Source organism: Macrobrachium rosenbergii, chromosome 2, assembly GCF_040412425.1.
Source record: "Macrobrachium rosenbergii isolate ZJJX-2024 chromosome 2, ASM4041242v1, whole genome shotgun sequence".
NCBI lineage: Eukaryota > Metazoa > Arthropoda > Malacostraca > Decapoda > Palaemonidae > Macrobrachium > Macrobrachium rosenbergii.
Window position 1 is genome coordinate 55,414,456 of NC_089742.1, and position 23,832 is coordinate 55,438,287.

The 23,832-nt window shown below is 34.5% G+C and overlaps 1 protein-coding gene across 8 annotated transcripts in view; it reads left to right on the forward strand.

Annotated features, from left to right (window-relative positions):
• The window catches only part of LOC136847231 (ankyrin repeat domain-containing protein 10-like), an 85,311-nt gene that overhangs the window by 57,444 nt on the left and 4,035 nt on the right, over nucleotides 1-23,832 (forward strand). For 2 of the 8 annotated variants that reach the window (XR_010855666.1, XR_010855673.1), the window contains 2 exons: nucleotides 9,857-10,270; nucleotides 17,426-17,823. The exons of 2 other annotated variants lie outside the window; for them this stretch is intronic. Coding sequence is in view for 2 of the 6 variants with exons in the window: in XM_067118714.1 (XP_066974815.1) it covers nucleotides 9,857-10,269 (413 nt within the window). In the remaining 4 variants the exon portion in view is untranslated. The remainder of the gene's footprint in view (nucleotides 1-9,856; nucleotides 10,271-17,425; nucleotides 17,824-23,832) is intronic. 4 more of the 8 variants (XR_010855674.1, XM_067118714.1, XR_010855672.1 and 1 more) reach the window with 2 other exon arrangements.

Here is a 23,832-nt window from a genome sequence, read left to right on the forward strand (position 1 = left end):
GGGAGAGGAAATATAGAAAATGGGAATTCATCAAAGAATGATAGAAATAAGTAGGAATATTTTAGGACTATGAACTAGCATTCTCATGATTGTAAGAAGAATACAGTTCATGGTATTTTTCACAAGAATACTTGGGATAATCAGGGAAGGGGTTAAAGGAACAGGTTCTTCTTCCTTGCATTTTTCTGTTCCTTGCAAAAATTTTTACGAGCAGAATATGTAGGCACGCAAAGCAAAATTTGAACTTGTGACCCTGTCTGTTCATATCTGAATGTTCATAAGTAGGGTGGTGACTGTATCCCATTAGCAAACAGAGCATAAATGATACACTTAGGAAGCTTGCTTCTCACTGCAACAAAACATTGCTCTCACAGAGAAAATGAAAGAGAATTGTGAGTATATGACTTAAAATGCTGAGATTCATGACTGTTGTACAAAGTTTGCATTACAAATAAAGATGTAACTGAGAGATGTGTGTTCAAAGGCAGCAGAATAGATTTAGATCTTGAAGACAGCTAGTATGGATGTGTGATTGAGATTGAGAAAAGAGCAGTCAGCTAAGTAAGTGGAGGATATGAAAGTAGTTAGCCATTAACCAGTGGGAAGTCTAATTTCTGTTGTGTAATTCCTTGGGTGCTTTCGAAATCATATGGAAATAATAAAAATAAAGGATACTTGGATGCTGTGCCAAACCTAAAAGGATAATTGAATGCCAATTAATTTCTTTGGTGCTTCCATGATCACGTGGTAATCGTCAAAAAGTGGTTCTCAAAAGAAACTTTCTTATCAGTGAATTTAGATCTAGTGTATTATATGAATAGTATGTAATCAGTTCTGGGTCCTTTTCTTGCCCAAATGGTATCTGAAACTTAATTGGTTATTCCTTAATGAAAATTTGAATTGAAGCATCGTCTTGCAGCTGATGTTCAATTCTGTAAGCAGTTCCTGCCTTACATATACAGTATCCAGTTTTCAAAGCACTTTTTATTGAAATCTGGATATGGTTCTTGCCTAATGAGTTTGCAGATCTAGATAGGATTTCTGCTTTCTCAATGTCAGAATCTTAATGTTTCTTGCCCAACTGAAGTTGGTGCTGTTATCAGCTTAGCATATATACTTGTGTATCATGCGACTTTTTGGAGACGTAATTTTGTAGTTATTTTTAAGGGGGTCGCATCATACATGAGATATAAAATTAGTGTATGTAATATGCACATATTAGTATCATATTATAAAATGCAAACATAACAAATATGCATCTTTTTCATGGATCTTTGAAAAAGTTATGTTTTACTTTACTGTATCCAATAATATTGTATGTACAGGTATTCTCATATTACTATTGTATTATAGAATACAAACATGGTGATCAATGTTTTGGTTCGGAAATCAGCTGTGGGCGATTACAAGGTAAGTTTATTTTGCCGTATTCAACTCGGTTCAGGGCGATTTTCTTTCTTCTAGTTAGCGTAAATTATCTCTAGGTGCTCTATTTATATGGGATAATGTTATTTTTCGTTATACAAAGTGTTTTTAAATCGAAATATGACAAACACGTCTCGTTGTGAACTAAATTTAGTTATTTTTTTCATTAATAAATGGTGTTGGGGGCATGGCTTTTGTGTAAAAAAATCAACAGATTATGTTTGCTATTTTCACTTGATTTCATCATAATACGAGCTTTATGTATTTATCTTTTATCGGCGTGAAAACAAGAGTAAAATGTGTTCTTTCATGCCCAGTAGTTTTGATTAAAATACTTTTCTCTACAATTTTATGTACAGTCGAGCATATCGAAGTTTACGGTTTCATCCATTAGCAGCTTGAACATTATTTTTTCAGCTTCAGCTATAACTTGCAGCCTAAATTTAGCAGTGTATTTCCTTGCCGGTCTTTTCTCCATAGCGAATAAAGGTATAATGTAAAAATATATCAGTCCTGTTATACTTAACGTCATTTGTAACATAACTACGGTAATTTTTTACTATCGTACGATGGTTGAATTGCAAGCAAAACGGCTGTTGTTATCCTATTCAATTGTTCATAGCAAAACTGCTGCTTCTCATTCGGTTGTTTATGGCTATACACATTTATGCAACGAGTATAACATTAATAACGATACTTTTATTATCTTTCTCTTGTACTTTTTTTTAACTTATTTAACTAGGAGTTAGGATAGATAAAGAGATGGAGGGAACAAGATTAGTCCATTGTAGTTCAGTCTCTCAAAAAAGAAACTCGCACGATACACGAGATACATGATAAAATCATTTTTAAGGGTGAAAATATGGGGATCGCACGATACGCGAGATTGCGCTTTACATGAATAATAATGTCAAGCCATTGTTACATTTGTTGCTAGATTTAACTGTTGATTGCTCTCCTCTGTAATAACCTATCTGGCTGTTTAACATCAGTGAGTATGCATCTGTGTTAGCTTCTGCTGGGAGAGGGTGCAGGTATTATTTAGACTACCTTTTGCCAATATAGAGGTTTGGTTATCTGCGCTGGCTTTTCTGTTATTGTATCTGCGTGAAGTGTTGCTGATGGCACATTTTCTCCTTTATAGTATCTTAGCCATTATTTGGTTAAGATTTTATGATGAAAAAGACCTTGTAGTAGATCTCAGTAACTTAAGATCTGAGTGACTCTGAAGTAGTGGAACTAATTCTTACATGTTCCATGTAAATAAATGTGAGACAATGTACAGTAACTGCATATTATTGGTGAGACTGCTGTTATGTTTAGGCTGTCATACCAGTTTCTTATAAATTTACATGGTGTGTTTTAAGGAAATAACTGTAGACCATGTACTACAGAGAAGCCAACTTCACTTTTAATACCACAGGGTACATTGCAAGTCGCATTCCTTCACAGCCTATAATACAAAATTATTATATAAATATAAATAATATAAAATACTATATACAAATATTAACCAGAATTAATATACTACAATGCATAATTTATTACCACTATCATAGCCTTTACTGTATCCATATTGTAAGTCTTCAGGATATATAATGTAACTTTATAAAATATATATGCAGTAACTTATGATAGTCAAGGTGGTTATGAATTTAACTAGATATTCATATTTACAATTTGCAGTGAAAGATATTGCTTTAGTGGGATCAGTAATTTTTATGCAGGAATTTTTATATTGTCAGAGTTGCGATTCTCAAGCATCAGTTTCTAGTGAAAAATGCATAGAATCTTTCTTCCATTGTTTTTTATCACAACAGGTGTTTTGCCACTCTGTGGCCTTTTCAAGTGGCTACTAAGTTACAATGTGGATTCACGACCTTTCTTTTCTCTCTTGGAGGGAAAAGACCTTAGTGATCTTTGGGCCTGAGCGGTCATTGGTCGAGGGATTAAAAGAAAGAACCACTTTATGGGATTGAAGTTTTAGACACTATGTGCTTATATGGAAACCAGTGTAGAATTGTAATTATATAATACATGAAGAAATTAACACCTCAACTTAGTGGAATTATTTACTGATTAGCTATGTTATGATTATTTTTTGTTGTTACCTTTTTAGATTTGTTAAATTTTTTGTATAAATCCCTTAAATTGGATGTGAAATATAAAGTACTGTACAGGTTAGCTTAGGTTAGGAATTTTAAATGTAAAGTACTACAGGTTAGTTTAGGTTAGGAACTATATGGAATCGCTGTTAGCTGTAAGATATGTAGAAAATATTCAAGTGTAGGCTATGATATAGGTTTTTTGTTAATTATCAGAAAGCCAGACCCCGAAGTGTCTGTAAGCTGAGGTGCATCTTTATTCCAGTTACAATACAATGCATAGTATTTACATAACATTGTGTATAATTCTATAAAATCTTGCATATCCATGTTTGGGAGAAATTTACAAAACATAAGGTATTTTATTCAGTGTACTGTATAAAGTAAAAATATTTAATTATGAACAGGAAATTATATATGTATATAATATCAAATTTGAAAATATACATGCTGATGCCAGCTACTGGTTACCATTAGTAGCTTGTATTTGGTGGGGCCTTAGGGACATAAGAAGGGATATTACTTGCATTTAACTGGGAGCTCTTTTATCATCTGATTGGTGCTTTGTGTCCAGCATTTGGGGATGCACTGGCCTCAGCTGATCATTAAATTTTGTGCATATTTGTGATATTTTAGTTTAAATGTACAAGTAATCTTTCCTTTATCTGCATTAATAAACCCAAGGCCCAGTCAAATAATACAAATTTCTTAACATCATGAAAAAAACATTGTACGGGTGTAAAATGGCAATGTCATACCCTAACTCTCCCTACCTTGTTGTTATTTTATAACCTTATACACTAAATACACTTATAAACAGCAGACACACTTTGGTATGCTTATAAACAACACAGAATGCTGTACATTGTATACTCTCTCTCTCTCTCTCTCTCTCTCATATGAGATATGCTGAACCTTCTTATGTGGGCCCAATTTGAAAAGTCTTTTTATATGAAGAATAACCCAGAGAAAGAAATAGAAAGACAAACAAATGCAGTATGACGGATGCATTTATGTATGCTTGTACATGTAAATTTACACATGCTGATTTTATGTTGAACATGTAATTATCATTTTTTACTGCATTCAGGTAGTACCTGCACATTCAGTTGTGTGTGTGTGTGTGGCATGCATAAATTTGTGAAATCTTGACACCATCAGAAACACACCATAAACTGTTGCGCTGTAATTTGGTTTTTCGCCATTATTGGCGCCTTAACGACACTGTAACTTGATGCTGCATCAAGGTACAGTGCTGTAAGCACTGTTAACTTGATGCCTATTCTTGCCGTTAGTCCCGTCAAGGGCGCTTACAGTGCCCTAATTTGATGCAGCATCAAGTTATGGCACTGTAAAACGCTGTTAACGGTGCTGAAAAGGCGCTGTAAGATCGAATCTGCCATAAGTCGCTGTCACCATAAGCGGTGACGTACTGTATTAACTTTATCACGTAATGTATATCAAGTTCATACTATACTTTGAATATGAGCGACTTACAGAAACAAGATGATGTACTGAGTTCTTTAAGGTATGAAAATCAACCTGTGGATACTTGTAAGAGAGAGATGCAGTACTCGTGAAGAATTTACATTTCACATTTGATTCAGTTGATTGCAAGAGCTTTTAAACCTGCAGAGTGAGAGATTTACAGATATTACTCAGTCTTTAAATGGTTCCAACTGGCCAACAGCAAAGTTTCTAAATGCTACGTAATCATTTTATGTCTTGAATTCATAGGAACATGCAGTACCTGTTGCCCAAACACAGTCTAATTTAGAATTGAATGAAGAGTGAACAAGAATTAATTGCAATACTTAGTTTTTTGTTTGTGTTGCTTGAACAGATAATATCTCCAAGTAGTTTTGCATTTCTGTAAGAAACTGTAAAGTTTACATTTTACATTTGACTCGGTTGATTACAAAAGGCTAACAGATATTGTGCAGTTTTTAAATGGTTACAACTGGACAAACAGCAAACAAGTTCTAAATGCTACCTAATTGTTTTATGGTAATAATGTCTGTATTTAATACATTCTCTCTCTTTTGCATTGTGCATGATTATTTTGTTACAAGTTAATATTCTTTATTAAAATGGGATTTATATAATTGTGTTTATTAGTAAACATATTGCATCACCTGGTTACCCAAGGTTTCAGCAATGATGAATAATTGCCTAAGTTGATTTATGGTGTGTTTTGGACAAGTGAGGATTCATAAATTTCCATATGCTGTACCGTATAAATACATAGCAAGTGCATACTGTAGTTTACCTCAACATGATGCATATTTGTATCTATACACATGCATGGTGTACATATACACATGAGCACAGACTGAAACTGCTTGGCAAGAAAAGTTGTGATGCAGCATGGCTAGGCAGTTTGTACCGATACTATACATTATTGTAATCTGTTCAGTTGTTTCAGTTTGCTGGTATTTCTACTTTAGAAAAGTGTATTTGATATTAAAATAGATGAATGAAAAAAACAAAACAGTTTTTCAAATGAAACTGAAAAAATGACGACAGTTGAGGCAGAAGAAGGCTGCCTAATCCTCCCCTCTCAATTCTTCCAGTCCTCCCACCACATAAATGCTTACCCTGGCCTACCCCCTCCCCACAATACTCAACCACTCAAAAGCGATGAACATAATGACATTTAAGTGACATGTATGCTTTTAAGCCAATAACAGTTGTGAAAGCTCCCCTGCAGACAAAGGCCTTCTTACCCCTCCCAAAATGTTCTGAGTGTGTTTATGACTGCAACCAAAGTTACAGTTGCCTCTTTCTGCCTTTGCAGTATTAACCATCCGGGTGCAGGTTTTTAAGTTTTGTGAATTGTGTAGGCTAAATAATATATATTCAATAATAAAAAAAATCCTGACCAGTATCATCTTTAAAGGTCTATACAAGGTGATTGATTCACATTATATATACCAAGGTGAAAATAGATTACAAACAAATATTCAGACAGGTAAAAAAATTTTTGACGGGAAAGAAAAGGTAGAGTAATTTCCTTCCTGATACAGAGTTTTTTTTTTTTTCTCTGGGTGGAGTTAGTTGAATTTACATTTGTGTCATTTCGTAATGGAAAACTGATTGGTTTTTATTGTTATTTGGACATACATTTCACTAATATTATTTTCTTATATTTCAATCAGATTGTGAGCTATTTAGTCTTTGGCTTTAGATTCAGTGATAAATGCCTTGAGTGCTGATATCACTTGATATTGGTATGAAATGAACATGTCTTAAGGCTACTTTAAAGGCTAACATATTGGGAAATCTAAAATTCTTGAGAATGCCTCCTCTTCCCACAAGCATATGAATAAGCTATTGGAATGATTGGTGTAGAATTTATGTAAAAAAGGCTTCCATAGGAAGTTCGAGAGGTCCTTTGATAATAATTTTTGCATGAAGTATTATGATTATTTGCAAACAGTATCAAATGATAAAAGCAAGTCAAGGCATCCATTGCTAAATCTAAAGCTGGAGTGAATATATGTGCACTATGGTAACTATTTTTAAAGGTATGCAGCTTAGTAAATCAAATCTAAACCTTATCATTAATAAAGACAAATCCTATGGGCCAGCCCTTTTTGGTCTGGTTAAACTACTCAATAATAACATGCAAGCATGTGCAAATCAACAATTAGATACAGACTAAGAGCATGAGAAAATTTGTATATTTCATAGATTCAAATCATTTTTGCTTAAAGATGATTTTCTTGTGTGCCAGTTAAATGTGCTTTATTTTCTCTTCAGGCTCAGGATGAAAATCTGACCCAGTAATCAAATCATTTGTGTAAATGGGCTGTGTCTGTAACATAACTGGTTATTTTTCTCACCATGTCAGTGGGTAAAGATTTTGTGTTGACAACAGTTTAACATTTTAACAATTTCTGTAGGTTTGTTTTATTGGTTCTGTACCTCATTATGTTTCCATTGCTGATTCGTGATTGGTTGAGTTTTATCTTTTTTGGAGTTCTGTGCTTTTCTTGGATACCTAGAAATTTATACTGCCTTTGTTTAAAGAAAGGCACACTCACTCACTACAGAATGTTGCTTAGTATACTGTATGAGTGTATTCTGGGTCTTTGTGCTTGAAGGCTGATAAACTGATATTCTTGGCAGTGGTGTTTTGCGTGTGAGGTTGGCAACATATTTTATCCAGTGCTGTTTGGACTTTTATATGGTGCACATGAAGCTATTCTAGCCTTTAAAAGCTAAACACAAATACTCTGCTTATACTGCTTTCTTGAGCAGACCTATTGTAATATTTGTGTTTTCTATCAGTTCTGTACACAGTATGTGTGTTTTTCCAGTTTTCTGTTCTACATAAAATATTCAGTGCATCGGAAATAAGAGAAATGTCCTTATGCAGATACTGTACATGTTATTTATAAGTTTCATTTGGAGCCAGTAGATACATTGATACACTGCTGGTGTCATCCCATATGCCATATCATCTTGGAGGAGAATCTTGGGCTTTGAAAGGGTGCTGGATGATCTTGTACTTACAGTTGGTCGATCCTTTTATTGTGTTCATCTTCAAAGGGCATCATGGTTTGTCTTAGTAACTAACCTAAGCCACATGAGGTAGATTGAGTCAGTAATCGTATACGGTATTTTTTATTTTTATTGATATTTATTGAGACTGGTTTCCCAGCATTACAGATAAAGATTGTTTGTTTATGGTAGATGAAATGACATCTTTTGTGGCCCATAGGTTTGTCAATCTCTGGATTGAATATGTAATTGAGTCTCTTGGTTTAGAAGACTATCACAAAATAGCCACTTCATTCATCTTTTGCAGGAATGGATGATTTAAGTTTGCAAGTTGACCATGTTGAAATAATTTTTTTTAAGTGTAGTATGTCATATGTATTCCATGTGCACTTGCATAAATAATTTATTCCAAGTCCCTGCACATGTTAAATGAGCAACTTATATGAAAGAAACAAGTTTTAAAGTTATAGGGTGAGGCTGTAGTTTTCATCATTTGCTTAGTCTGAAGGAGAAACAGATTATCATGATGATAATTTTAAATAGTTTTTATAAATACCTATTATTAACTGAGGTGCCTTACATGCCAGATGCAAATAAGTATGTTGGAATAATATGTAGTAAGTTTTTGTATATTTGCATGGAAACCATAGTTTATTAGGTTTGATAAATGTATGTGTGTATGTTGCCAAGTATGCAAGTTGACCTATGTGATACCAAAAGTTATAGAACAGAGTACAATTGTTCATGAAGTAAAACTAATGAATATCTTGGAATAGATAATAGTAGAAGTTATTATGGATTTGAAATCTGACTCATAAGTACTATCAACTCATCCAGATGTCAGATTCTGAAATGGGAAGGCTTTAGGAATTTATCCTTAACATAATTTCAGTTTATTTTTGTCACAGAAAGGGCTTTAAAATTGTGCTTTTGAAGGGGAGCCCACTGTATTTTGTTGTATATATTGAATGTGGGTATTTGACTTTCATCTAAACAAAACATCAGTTCTAACAAAATGTTTATACTCTACAGTATAATCTTGGATGTTTATGATGTTAACATATATGACTTCATAACACTGTACTTTATTTCTTATATTCTGTTGTGCAATGTAGTTGACGGCCTAATCTGTGTCCATACTTGATGATGAACTTAGATAATTTTTCCCTGGAGTATTGACTTTAATTTTATGTAGTTTTTTATATTGATTTATTTTTAAATGCTTTAGTTTGTTACCTAAAATAAGAATGAGTCAGTCACATAAAGATTGAATTATAATGAAACTATTTTCTTTATGAGGGCTCTGTGACTTTAAGTGAAATATATTAAACTTTATAAGCAGCACATATATAGATATCAACACTTAAGTAGACTGAAATAATTGTATAAAAGACTCCAGCTCTTGATTTAAATAGGATATGGAGATTTATTCCTGTCAATTTAGACGTGACGCTGAAGGATTAAAATTTAGACATAACCTTCAGTTCTTTTAAGTCTCATGCACATTCGAAATCTTGTTATTTCTTCCTTGTTATGCCTCTCTGTGGATGTGTTAGATTTCTGGTAGGTAGGTTAGGTTAGACTTAGCAAAGTAGTTTAAAAATAACAGGATTTTGATAGTATGAAGATGCTACAAAAGGATTTAAGAGTTGGTACTGTACTACACAAATTGTGAGTTTGCTGGAACTATCAGTACTGGCTGTTATTATTATAAAGTAGGTATATAATTTCCCCTTGCTCTAATAATTTCATAAGAGGTTAATTCTTATCCCTCATGAAATGTTGCTATATGACGTGTAAGTAAGAATTTCCCATTTCAGAAAACTCTGCTTTTTCTGCTATGAATGTTGGGAGTGTTGCATCTCTTAGTCCTTCATCCACTGTAGCTGTGGAAAATTGTGTTGCTGGGAAATGTGCTGGTGAATGTGATGTATATTCAGATGTTTGCTATAATAGAACTGAGACAGAAATTGATAGCAATGATAATATGCAAGATGATGCCTCTGCATTGAATCCCTCTACTTCGAGAGAAACAGTAGAACCTCAAATGAGAATAGTGGCAGATGCTGATGATGAGCGGAAAAAGAATTCACAACCACCACTTAATGGTACTTCAGGGTCATGTGGTGGACCTCCTGCTCCTCTACCAGCACCTCTGCCTCCTGGCTATTCTGGAACGATGGGATGTCTTGATGCCCACTATCCACGCTGTCTCATGGGACATTACCTTTAAGGTGAGGGGATAAGCAGAGGCTTCATTAAAACCTACCCATATTACTTATTTGTATTTAGTAGGCATTTTCTAATGAGTAAATGCTGATTAAAAGTAAGGTATCAATGAAGTCAGATACTGCACCAAGATGAAGTTTTGTGAATGTTCCTCAAGTCATCTCTTGAATCACTCATAGATGATAAACCCATGTTGCAATTAGTTAGTGCATTGTGACAGGCCAGTAGATCTTAGGTGATGAACCTCTTTGTTTATACACTTTATTTTTCTTTTTAACATATCTCATTATGTGAGATGTAGATAATGTATATATATTTCCTTATTTTATTCTATATTTAACAACGGCAAAATGTCTTAGTATGACGCAGTATGTGCAAAATATCTGTTTTAGTACACAAATCCACTACTTATAATGGTTCTCATTTATGGTTGGTGAATTGTCCCGGACACATCGCACCCCTCTAAAGAAAATTACATTAGACAGGTTTAATCTTGCATCCTTTCGATCACCAGGTTTACCAACAGTCAGATAATTGAATTTTGTGTGATAGAACAAGTTCAGTGTAGATTTTAGTGCAGCCTTTGACTGTGAATTATAAAGTACTTACCTACAAGATAAGGTTATTGGGAATTGGTGGATCTTTTATTAATATTTTAACTGAATTTTTATTAGGCAGAATGGAAGGGTCTGTTTTGATGGCTAATTTAGTATCTTTAGTAATGTCATTTCATGTGTTTCTGAAAGTATTGTTCTTGGACCTTTGCTATTTATATTTATCTATACTAGCAACATGTGACAAGGTCTGGTGAACAAATTTACTGCATATGCCAGTGATACTGCTCTTCTAGCAGTTGTTTCTTCTTTGTGCCCAAGGTCTGTGAATGCAGAATCCTTGAATAGAGATCTGGCATGTATTCATGAGTTGAGTAGGCTTTGGGGCATGAAGCTTAACCCCTCTAAAAATCAGTATGGTAATTGATCCAGATCACTTTTGCCCTTGCAACCTGGTTTACATTTAAACGATAAAGTTTTAAATGTCAGTGACGTAAAATTTTTAGTGTAACTTTTGATGAGAAATTGACTTTTGAGAAGTATATCTGTAATGTTGCTTCAGCTGTTTCTCAAAAATCTGGTGTCTGGCAGAAGTGTTTCTTATTGTTTCATGAAGAAGCTTTTGTATCTTAAGTGTTTAAACTTTCCTTCCTTGCTGGAGTACTGTTTGCCGGCGTGGTCTTCGGGTGCTGACTCTCATCTCAAACTCTTAATGTTGACTTGTGGCATAGATGCAAAGTGAGTCCATTATGTTTGTATAAAATGTACTATAACGACAAACATCCTCTGCATTCTTCTTTACATGACCTAGCTGTTTTTCTAGCTGGTTTAATACTACTCAGCTTGCTAGGGGTTTTATTATGATTACAATTAATGTGAGTAGTTTTGCCTAGTGCAGTTGTGGAATTTGCCGACCTGCAAATGTTTAAGCAAGGTGTTAATTATTCATTCTTGCTTTCTGCTGACCTCTCATGAATTCAGGTGTATGGTCTTATTTTTGTCTCCCTTTGCTGGCTGATTTCCTTTTGGAGCCCTCTTGGGTTTATAATCTGGCAATTTTATTCTTAACAGTTTTTGGCTGAAGATTTAAAGAAAGAAAGAAGTAATTTTATATCATCTCACAGTTTCTGCCTGTCAGCCACAGCTCTGCTCACTCTTACAGCCACAGATGCTTGCTTGATCAGTTCCAAGAATTCTAAAGAGTGCAGCCAACAACTTTAGGTGTGTGGTAACCCAATCCTTCCCACTTCAACTGTGATATGGGCTATTATGAAATGTAGGTTATTGTAAAACTTAGTTTTTTAAGTAGAATTAACTTTTCATAGAGTCATTACTTAATAATACAGAGTTTCTGCCTCCCATTCCCACTTTTCTGCAATTAGTCCTCATAATGCATAAAAAATCACTGCCTGACTGCAGGTACACTTGGGGATCTGAAGAACTCATGTGCACATCAACCAGTACGCATCCACGTCTACTTTCATATTCTTTAGAGGAGTTTGAAGTGTCGAGGATTTTTTTTACCATGAGTGGGTGTTATTGTAATTGTAGTAGTGAGTTTGTATGAAAAAATATAATGGGCTTTTAATCAAAATTTCCAGCTCTATCTGAAAAAAAAAAGGAATGCTGACTTTTCTTCTAGGAATGTGGTTAGTCCATTTTCCTTTGTTTTATAGCAGGTGAACAAGTTTTGTCTGGTTTCATGTTTTATTATGAGGTATAATTCACCATGCCGTATATTACATACTTGTTTTTTTTTTTAAGCCCTCATTAACCCTTTATAGGTGAGATTAATAACCTGTTTCCCAAATTTGTGGAATCACTCCGTTTTTACTTTACATTTCCAGATGTTGAAATGTTGTACTCGTAGAAATAATAAATCCACTATTCTTTAATGTATATTTTCAAGGAAGATAGGTTATGCACAAATGGATAGCAGAGTTTTATGCATTAATATAAAGCAGACTGTAAATAAAAGAACCAAATTTTATGCTCACAATAGCTTGTAAGCTGGTAAAAATGCAATTAAAACTAAACAGAAAGTCATATAATGTAAGTACAGTAGTATTAGGTAACTGATTAATAGTGCAGTGTTTGTGTAAATGGATCTACCTGGATGTATCTTATAAAGGTCTTAAGTAATTCCTGAAATATGTAGCATGATTTTGGATATATAATAGTGGTTTATATCTTAAGTAAGGAAGTTATTCATGGTCAGTGAGGCACATAAATCAGTCACTAGATATAATAGGTGCATATATTACTGTAAATGCTTGATACTGAAATGGTAACTGCAACTAGTAATGAAGTATTTCTTAATGGAATGCATCTCCTAAATGATATGTACTCCTCAGTCATTAATACCATGTAATAGGCTCATGAAAAAGGTATTGTCACAGTAGACTATTACAACAGGAACATGTCCCCTACAATTAACTCTTAGCATATGAAACATGAAGATAGAGCATCCGAATACTGTGTAAATAATGTAGTTTATAAAGAATCCATTGGCTCTGTGAGATAAAGCAGTTGGGTTCAGAGTCCCATCTAGACCTATAATTTTTCAAATAGTACTATTGATCTTCAAATGATGATTTGTAACATTTAGCCTAGGATGCTATCTCCACAAACATGAGCTGCCAGGCAGTCTGAATTCTGACTATTACTCCATATGGTAAGTGGACATCATCCCTGACTTGACTTTACTTGACTTGACTTGGTTTCATTTATTTTATAATGGGCCAATTGTTTTCTGTATTCCTCCAGAGTGATATTTTGCAACAATAGTGTACCATTTCTTGGTCTACATATTTGTCATCAATTTATCAGCTGCAGGGGAAGGAAAGAATCATGCCATAAAAAAGGTGACAAAATACTAGGAGGCCAGTCTCGGTTCTAGCTTCCAATATCTAGTGGCCTGGATTTTAGTGTGAGGACAGTCAAAGGGATGAGGGAAGACAGACTCAATTTGTGCTACCACAGCAACAAAAAGTAGTGCCCAAGGGTAACTTTTTGAGGCCTAAGCAACCTGTTCCAGAACTGAAACAATTACTTTATTGTACAATAATTTGCAAGAAGTAATTTGCAGGCCATCTTGAAGCCTAAATTTTATTCATTGCAGCATCCCTTCAGCCTCTAGCTGCAACCCCTTTCTTTCCTCCCCTTTCTCTCCTTCCCTTTCTTTCCTTTTACCTCCATTCACTTTATTTTCCTTTATCTAACTTTTCACCCTTGTTTCAACATTATTTTCAGTGCTGAATGGCCTCTTGGGCCCCAGTACTTGGCCTTTGGCCTAAATATTATATGCAGCTCCTTAATTTCAACTGTTCTCATGGTGGTCTCCAAAATTTTGTTAAATTTTAAAAATCTTTACTGCTCAGTTCCAGTCCAGGTTAAAGTTAATTGTCACTCTGGTTTGGTAAGGAGAAGAAACAGTCAGATCCTTGTAACTCCTGCTTATGCACGCACACAGTATTTAAAGATGCTTAATATTACCATTATATGAATGTTTTAGTAAAAGGGAAGGCCAGTGAAAGATCTTGATTTATGAGAAATATTTGATAACCACCACAACCTTGTTGGGTGGTGGGTTGACAGAAATTTAGGCACTGAAGCCTAAGAAAGATGAAACTTCAGAGGTAGTTGGCCAGACTCTGGGAATTAGATGGCAGATGACCCCTTTCTTGGTAGTTTGCTAAAGAATGACATTGACAGTTTTTCTCTGAGACTAGGCTTTGTTGTTGACTGAGGCAAGAATTGTACTTCTTATAGAAGATAGATAAAATCCTTTCTGTCTGTTGGTCCCTCAGGGCAGGAGCTGCTGACATCAACTCGGAGTAGGCTGTTTGTAATCTAGAATCCTCTACATTCACCAATAATATACATTGACCAAGGTTCCCTAGGTCTCAAATATTTTTTGCCTGAATATCTGAAGTGGATTAGGCCTGTAGGAGGCTACTTTCATAAGATTTTATAAGGACAGGTTAATTTTCCAAGATTGCTTACATTTTAGATACAAGGACTCAGATATTCTGCATCTTAAGAAACCTTGATGACTATAATGTTCACTAAACCACCATTCCCATTTGCAGTTGTATACCTCATAGATGGAGTATTACATATTGCAATCAAGTCCCAACAGGTATCAATAGATTTTTTGAAATAACTGTTTTACTCTGCAAGATGATAAATCTGATTAGAAAGGCTTGTCAGCTTTTGCATTATGGGCCTGAAGGTACTCTTAGGGCAGGTGAACATTAGAACAATATACAAAAAATAAGGGACTCACTGTTAGCAAGAAGTGAATTAAATACAGTATCCTGAAGGGGAATCAGTTGACATTTTAACACACCATCTCCTATAGACAAGTTAACTATAGCAGAAAAATAAACAAGAAGGTACATCATTATCACAAAGTTTGAATCTGTGAGTGGTAAAACAAAACAAGAATGATGAGAGTTGAATTTTTAGAGGCTTAATCTAAAGCGTCGTCATCTTGAAGTCCAAAGGATTACCCTGAAAAAGAGCACCTAAGTATAGTACTTCATTCTAAATAAAGAAAAGTACATGGAAGGTGCAAATGTCTAATGATGGAGAGAGTGCAATGCGAGGGGATGCAACTGGAATGACACCTGGCTATCTGAACCTGAGTGGAGAAAAGGAGTAATTCACACTTACTCTGGTAAAGGCAGCATTACTCTGGTAAAGGCAGCATTACTGTTGTTAGAACTAAGATACTTGGAAAATGGCTGTTTTTCTCCAGCCTTGAGACAAACAATACATTACTATTCCATGTAGTACTGTATTCAAAGTTTCCGTGAAATTGATTTTATCTACGTGTCAACATTGTTGGTGGAGCAGAGGATTAGTTCACCAATTTGCAGTGCTTTTCGTAGTCGTAGTTCAGAAAAGATGTTTATGGCTCTTGATCGTGAACAGCTTATACTATATGAGTTTTGGGTAGTTGCTGGTGTTTAATTGACTGGAGTATCTGTGCTATTTGTAGCAGTGGTATGATCACAGGTATTGTATCCATTTGTTTTAACAGCTAATCATGGGAATGGTGTATACCATTGATGAAGTGTTTAGTTTTACAAATAGTGTATATTTTCTGTTTCCCTTTTTCACATATGGGCATTCTGTTCAGTAAAAGTTTGCTACGAAATGCAACATTTTTTATTTTTTATTTATTTTTTTATTTATTTAATTATTATTATTATTATTATATATATATTTTTTTTTTTCAAAATTTTTGGTTGGATCTTCATGCCGGGGAATAAGATATCTTGATTTAGTTTGCATTACAAATATCTTTGTTGGTGTTCAATTATTAGGTGTTTCTTTTCCAAGGTCTGCGTTAAACTGATAAAGAGCTGAGTATGAAGATTTCCTCCTCTTTTTGAGGCCAGCAGTTCTGAAGGTTTGAGTATCTTGACCTGGTAACTAAATGAAGAAACATTGGCTTCAGCTATAGAAGCATGTTTCTTTTTAAGGTTTTGTGAATAAATATTATTGGGAAGTAACTGAAAGCATCATTTCAAGTTCTCTCGTTGATTCATCAACCTTTGTGAACTTTGTTTCATAAGGAAGACAGTGAAACTAATAGACACACTTCAGTTTGGTGTGTATGCTGCATAATAATTTCTTATACTGATAAGAAAGAGAAGGCATCAGTAAGTTTCTGTTTGGTTATTCCTTTTAAGAGTTACTTTTCTATGTGCACTTTTGTTAGTGCTGTATATAGTTAGTTTGTTAGAGATTTATGTATCATTTTAACCTTTGAGTACAGATGTATTACTGTAGTTTGTACATAGCCCAAAAGAATATTATTTTTTTCTAGTTGTACATCAGTTTTTAATTTACCATCCATTTCTTTTAAATAAAGGGGAAAAGGTGAGACATGAGGTATTCGTGTAAATGTAGCTTTTTATGTTCGTGTTTCCATCATTTTCCATCATCAGTGGACCATGCTTTGTAGTTCAGTTATGTAAGGACACTAAAACATTTTTTGCTGTATTTACTATGGATCAGGACCTTATGCTAGCTAAGATAAGTATGGCTAAAAAATGAGAAGGCTAGAGTTTGAGACTTTTGATATGAAAATCATGTTAAGATTGCGAGATCTGTAAAGCTGTACTGAGACCTGTATTGTCTTACATTGTAATCCAATTTTGCTGTTTTTTTTAATGTAACCACTGGGCATAGTGTAGGCTTTTTTAAGCACAGTACTGTATTATAAATGATACAGGTAAATATTCATAATCTTGTAAGGAAATTTTTCATGTTGAATGGTCTTTCTGTTTTGTCATTTAACAGAAAACCATTTTTATTCTTGACTAACCAAGTGTAATTTTTAAAATTGTGGCTAGTGGTGAGAAATTAGATACATTTTCCATAGAAGTAACAAATGAAATCAGGGTTTTTGATGACTGGCATTATCTAATTCCCTAAGGATTAGATTGAAGAATTTGAAATAATTTCTTGTTAGTGTTGTATTTTGTGTTACCAAGGGAAATTTCAAGGTGGTTTTTTCCCTTTGCCAATTGCAGCTGTGCCCTTTTGAAATTTTCATAAAGCTTGAGGTAAGTTTTGCTATTTTTGTTACAGGCCCTCTGTTAAAGGTTAATCCCAGCATCTCCAGTTCACAAGTTTTGTCAACCTCCCTAGAAACCCGAGTTCCTTTTTGTGATTTAACAAACATAGGTGGTGAGCGATTACACGAACTTTCCGAAGCTAAACTTCATAGCGTTTATACACCAAAGGATTTATTTGTAAATTTTGACATGACTGCCGAATCTTCCTCTGACATGGATGCGGAAAGCTCATATGAAATCAAGAAATTTTCCTCTTTAAAGGAACATAGTGATGAACCAGTCTATAATCTATATAGTGAAATGCTCAGAGAAACCCATGGCTGTGAAATCTATAGCTTTACTGGGACTGATCACTATATAGATTGATTTAGAAGAGGAAGAAGATTATAGGACAGTTTTGCATGTTTTAAGGTATAGTATATCATTAATTGTCACCTTAATTTTGTATGTGAGTAGTTTAGATCTTAACATATGGCTTATTACGTTTATTATGCCTGTGCTGAATTAGTAATTAAATATGTATCATAGGACAGCATGCAATTTGTGAAAGACTTATTGCCAAAATACTGACACAAATATTTGTAGTTTGTCCATTTTATTTTACAAGAATTTTAGCATTATGTATAGTGTAATGTTTTCAAGAACATACAAAAATTTATGGTCAAATTTATTTTTTTTTTCTTTTGCTGTTGTGTAGGGAGTTAGTTTTTCCCTGCTTTCTGTCATAGTAATGTCTAGTTGTTTTTTAATGTCTCACAAGAAGGTAATGGAATATAACATATTTAAAAGACAAGTATTGAATTAAGAAAATATTTTGAAAGCATGTAGTGTACAAAATTATCAGTTATTAATCATTAGAGAGCAATTTAAGGGATTAATAAATAAAACTGTAAATGAGCCTAGACCAGTACCATGTAGCTGGTTTTGTAAGTCAGCTGAAGGTAACTAGTTTTCATGTTTGTTGTTGTAGTTACCAAAATAATGAAATCCAAGAGCTAAACATCCCAGACTAAGGCAAAATTCCAGACACTCTTGGCTGTAGTAGTTGACAAAAAGACCACCTATTGCATGAATAAAGTTGGAAGGAGAGAACAAAGCAGAATGGAAGAATCAAAGTCTAAACTTCGATTCTCTAGTCTCTTTAGGGATGTATCACTTACAGTATACTATCACAGCACTGTAGATGGTACCACAGGTTCAGTGGTATTTTCATATAAAACTAAATATAGCATCCCTGTTTTGAGCTGCATTGCTTTCTGTGATGTACTTTTCATGTACTCGTTGGATCCCTTCTCACTCAGTGTTCCAACTTCCCTCGCTTTACATTGTTTCACTTTTGGTTCTCACGAGAGAAAAAATCCTTTTGAGCAAGTGACCCTATGAGTGTCTAGCATTGTGACTCGGTGGTCCGTTAAACTACTTTACAATAATAGTAATAACCTATACTGATCAAGATTACCAATACACAAGGGTCAAATTATAAACATTACTGGATAAAAAATTACTACTTATACAGGGCCAGTGAGTGATAGTGGAGCCTGATTAAGTATCATGTATCAGAAGAGAAGCAGAACTAAGAATGCAATAATTCACCCAGCATAACAGGCAGCTTAATTAGACAGACAGTAGATGATGGAGTCTCCGTAGTTGCTAGAAAGGCTTGTATAACTGCTGTTTTTATTGTGCTGAGAAGTTATGATGATGGAGGCTATTTATGCAGAATGATCCATGAACTTAACTTTTCTGATGATGAATTCCTAGTCCAGAGGGCAAGGCGTGCCATGGAAAGGCTTGTAATTGTGAAATCCAGAATGGCAAACAACTTTAGCTTAGGGAAGGTTTTAAGATGCTTTTCTAACTACTGCTTCTTTTTTGGGAGCTGGATCCTCATTCTTAACAGGATTTAACAGGCAGGTGCTTTCAAAATGAACGTAGTTGATGGAATTTACAAGCACAAGGCTCATGTGGAAGTACTGTAATTGCTTTATTGCCAGATATTTATCCTGAATGAACCAGAGTTGATTAGGTGACTTTGGCCTTTGAAGGAACTAACATTACAATATTACTATGATTACATTCAAGTTAATAACAGAAGGAGGTGAAAATCTCATTTTGCAAATGCCATTATGAATGGGCATGGGTTTGCAGCAAAAAAAAAATGTACAAATGTTCATTTTTGCTCTCAAATGGTCCTAAGAATCTATATAAAATTTATTTTTTTCAGCATTTTGAACAGTAATTAGTATTTTAAGCAACTTTTGTAATGGGAACTTGTTATGGTCATTACATTAGTGCTGTATTATGAGTAATATACACAACTGTACAGTATGACATGAACATATATATTGACTGGGTTTTCATGTTCGATGTAGGAGCTTCTTGTAGGCTTAAGTTGCCAGTCCACTTTTTAGTATCATTATCATTACTTTAATTTTCTGGGCCATCGCAAACAGAAGTATCTGACTGGTCAAAAAACATAATTTGCCAGTTATACCACTAACAAATAGAAACAAGAAATATTTAACTAATTTTTATAATCCGAATGAAAATACCTCATAGTTAAAAAAAACATTGTAAGTATTTAGTTTTAAGAAATTTTTCAGTGGTAAGGTACGATGTCATATTATATAGATAAGTATCTGTTATAAGGCAATTGAGAGTACAGATGAAATAAGTACTGTAGTGTTCTTTACATTTTCAGGTGCTGTGCTTTATAACATTTGTTTTTTTTTTTTAAATAGTTATCTCCACTGTGCAATTTCTGCCCTCCATTGTATTACCTTGGTTTCTTCTGCATCACATAATTGAAAATTACAGCTTTTCTTCAAAAAATCATCTGTTTCCCTGAAAATGAGAATTTGCCTATATCACAACCCCATTAACCATATACATGCCTATGTTTATGTCCTGAATATTCTAAGGTTCAAAAGTCTTTTGTTAGTCGGACAGAAGGTAGTGTCCACATGCATAATCTGGATCCACAAATATATCTCAACCAATTGCCTCACATTTTTTAAACCTGTGGTACTGTTAACATACTGTTAACATCTTTACTTGTGCTTCTTGAGCAATTACTTCAGAGGTTTCCGTACCAGCACCAGTTGCTGAGTGATATGCTTTGTATTTTGTTAATGCCCATTTATTTCAGTCATATTTAATGTAGTTTACATGAGAAATGATAGAGTAGTGATTTCCTCTATTTTGCCATTCAAGTGCCAAGATTGCCCGTACCGTCGCAAGGTAAGGCTGTTGTTAAGCAATGAGCTTTTGATCACCCTGAGAATTTTGCTCTTACAGTACAAGCAGTATTTGCTTCATTCTTGTGTTCAATGTTTCTGCTTTGTCACTGTATTTTGGTGGATTTTTTGTATTTTTGTAGCTGCCTCAGTTTACTTACTTGTATTTTTTGTGGGCTTGTCATTCTATTATTATTGATCTGCTTTGTTTGATTTGTGAAGGATGTTTTGTATTTTTTGTAGTATTTTTGGGGGGAATTTGGTACTAGTGTGTAAATTGTCTGTTTCTGCATGTAATTGTACCCGATTTTTCTATATTAAGTACTTTTTAAATCAATGATGTTTGTTCTATTGCTAATAACATTTTCCAGTGCAATAAATTTTTTTTACCTTTCTGCTATTATGTCTTATTTTGCTAGGTTCTGATCTTGTGGTTTGTTTGTGGTTATTGGCTGTATCTTTCACTAATGCCCCAGCTTATTTGTAAGGGCCTTCCACCTTTGACTTATTATGCTTTGATGTCTATTCCATTAATAGAAACCACACCTCCTTTATAGCGTTAGCTGTGGTCAGTTATGTTTGCTGCCTATCGTCTTTGAGATGTACCATGAACAGTTACCCAACCAATGATTTTGCTGCTCTCAGAGGAGGATATAGCAAGGACAGTGGTAAAGGAGTGCATTTGCTGATGAATCTTCCTCACCATCAAAACAAGGATGATATCTGATAAATAACTGAGGAGCCTCGCAGGTTGGAAGAAACTCCTCAAGCATTGTCACTTCCAAGGTTTCCACAGCAGCCTGAACATCCTTTGTCTTCACACTTGGAGGTTATCCAGCATGTCCTTGGAGATAGAGGATTTTCAGAGAAAGCTTTGCTGCCATTGCAAAATCTTGCAGGTCTTCAGTTGGTAAAGATTTTGTCAGAGTGGTGGCAGGGCAATTGATTCAGTGAACCCCACCATACCATTGCTTGCCAGCTTCCTACACATTACTTGATTCAGGTTTTCTATCTCCATTATCTTGCTTTTTAACTTTGTGGGCTCAAAGTAGGTTAAACATTGGCATTGCGGACACTCAATGAGCACTTTCAGGTGGTATGTTGTTGGCTGCTTAACCACTTAAGAATCCTCTATGTGAACCACTTCTGGAAGTTTTGCTGTGCCTTAGATTGAAGATGGTTTTTACACTGACTTGTGCATCTTTAAAATGGGTCAGAGAGATTCACATTGTATGAGAAGGCGACACCATACTGTTCCTCCTCATGGGTTAAAGGAAGAAAGAGGTCACAAAGAATGTATCCAGTGGGCTTAGCCAGGTGATGTTGTGAGTCTATTTTAATGTTATGGATGGCAAAGCAGAATAGATAGGGTGCAGATCATGAAGTTATAGCACTCTCTACGTTGGGTGCTATTACGCATAGTGTAGATATAGCTTGTATTTTAAGTACAGGTATCCTTCTTGCCTTTATTTGACAGGCATTTCTCACAGATAGACTTTTATTCATTGGGACTGGTAGTCTTGGTGGGCCTTGTTTTTACCTGTGATGAAGAAATTTGGGATTCTTCATCCACTTCATCATAACTCATCTCCATATCTCATTCACTGCTCTGTTAAGAGACACTGACTTCCAGGTACTGTGTTGCATGTTGGTAGTGTACTTCCCTTTCAGTTTTGAAAGACTTGACAGATAGAGGCACCTTGCTTTACAGTTCATTCTTGAGAGAGAGAGAGAGAAAAAAAAATATGACCACACATCATTAGTAGAAGAGTGGGTGAACAGTTTTGTGCAAATTGTTTTGATATACTGTACTGTACTGTATTGATGGGCATGTTGATTGATTGTAATTTATGTCACATTATCAAAACAATGTGTGTACACAGACACGTTCCAAATAGTTTGGTTTCATTATTACCTTATGTATTGCTATATATTTTTTTATTGACATATTCAGTACTACTTGTGTTATTTCAAATGTCTTATTACTATGTTTAACTGTAAATGGTTATAAGACATAGCTACTAATGTACATACAGACACACTGTACATACTGTAAAGGCTTCTAGAATATGAGTAATACTACGTTAATATTGTTTCATATCAAACAAATTAATAATCTAGAGAACTATCATTAGAGAGAGCAAAAGAATGAAGGTGCCTCTGTTTTTACTTAATCATGGGTTTGGTTAACGATGGGTACATTATCAGTATCCAAGCACATGCTTTGAAAAGATCAGCAAACATACTTGTAGTTTTGATAGGATTTTTATTACACCAGTATTTATTGTGTTTATTTCAGAATTGTTGTCCATTGTGTACAGTTCTCAAGGCTCATTTTATCACAAAAGCTCACATTAACAAATTATAGTTTTTTGCGTCACTTTCAAATAGGTTTGCATGCACACATAAGATATTGTGAAGTATATCTGATATCTGAGCCTAAGAACTTCAGATATTAGAATTGGCTGTAATACATCATTTAAAATATTGCCTTTGTTGTCCAAATAAAGCTGAGTGAGAACCTGTTGCTATGATATTTGGTAATGCAAAACTTAGAATGTGGAACCATTCTTAACTATTTGTAAATTGCAGCAGTTGGTGGAAAGGTGCCAGACTGGCAGCTTTAATCCAGCATGGGACTTTTTGGCATAACTAATGTACCAGCAGATTTTCCAGACTAAAGGATGCTGGAAAATTGGACTTTTACTTTTTTTTATATATACCTAAACTTCAAGAAATTTTGTTCCTGACTCCTTAGCACTCAGGTACTCTGATTCTAAAGGCATTCAGCTTCTCAGCCTTCTTCCTAAAAAAGCATTTCAAGCATATATATACTGCATATGGTCAATGGTGTTATGATAAAACAATCTGTTAACACAAAAAATTTTTCCGATACTGTATATTATATGTTAGCCACCCTTCCAGTTCTGCAAGTCATTGTGCCTTTAATCAGTGTATCTGAAAAGTGTGGTTATATGAGAAATACAAATGGATCCATGTAATGCATGTGCATTGAGGGATTGCCTTTCTGTGTTGTAGTTAAAAGACCGATGAACCTTGGAATATTTGGGACACAAATATAGGTGAATACTAATAAGGCTGTATGAAAAACTTTTGTTACAAAATGCTTCCCGTTTTTAATAGCTTTGAATTTGGAGAAGGAGAAATGTAAGTGAATCTGTGT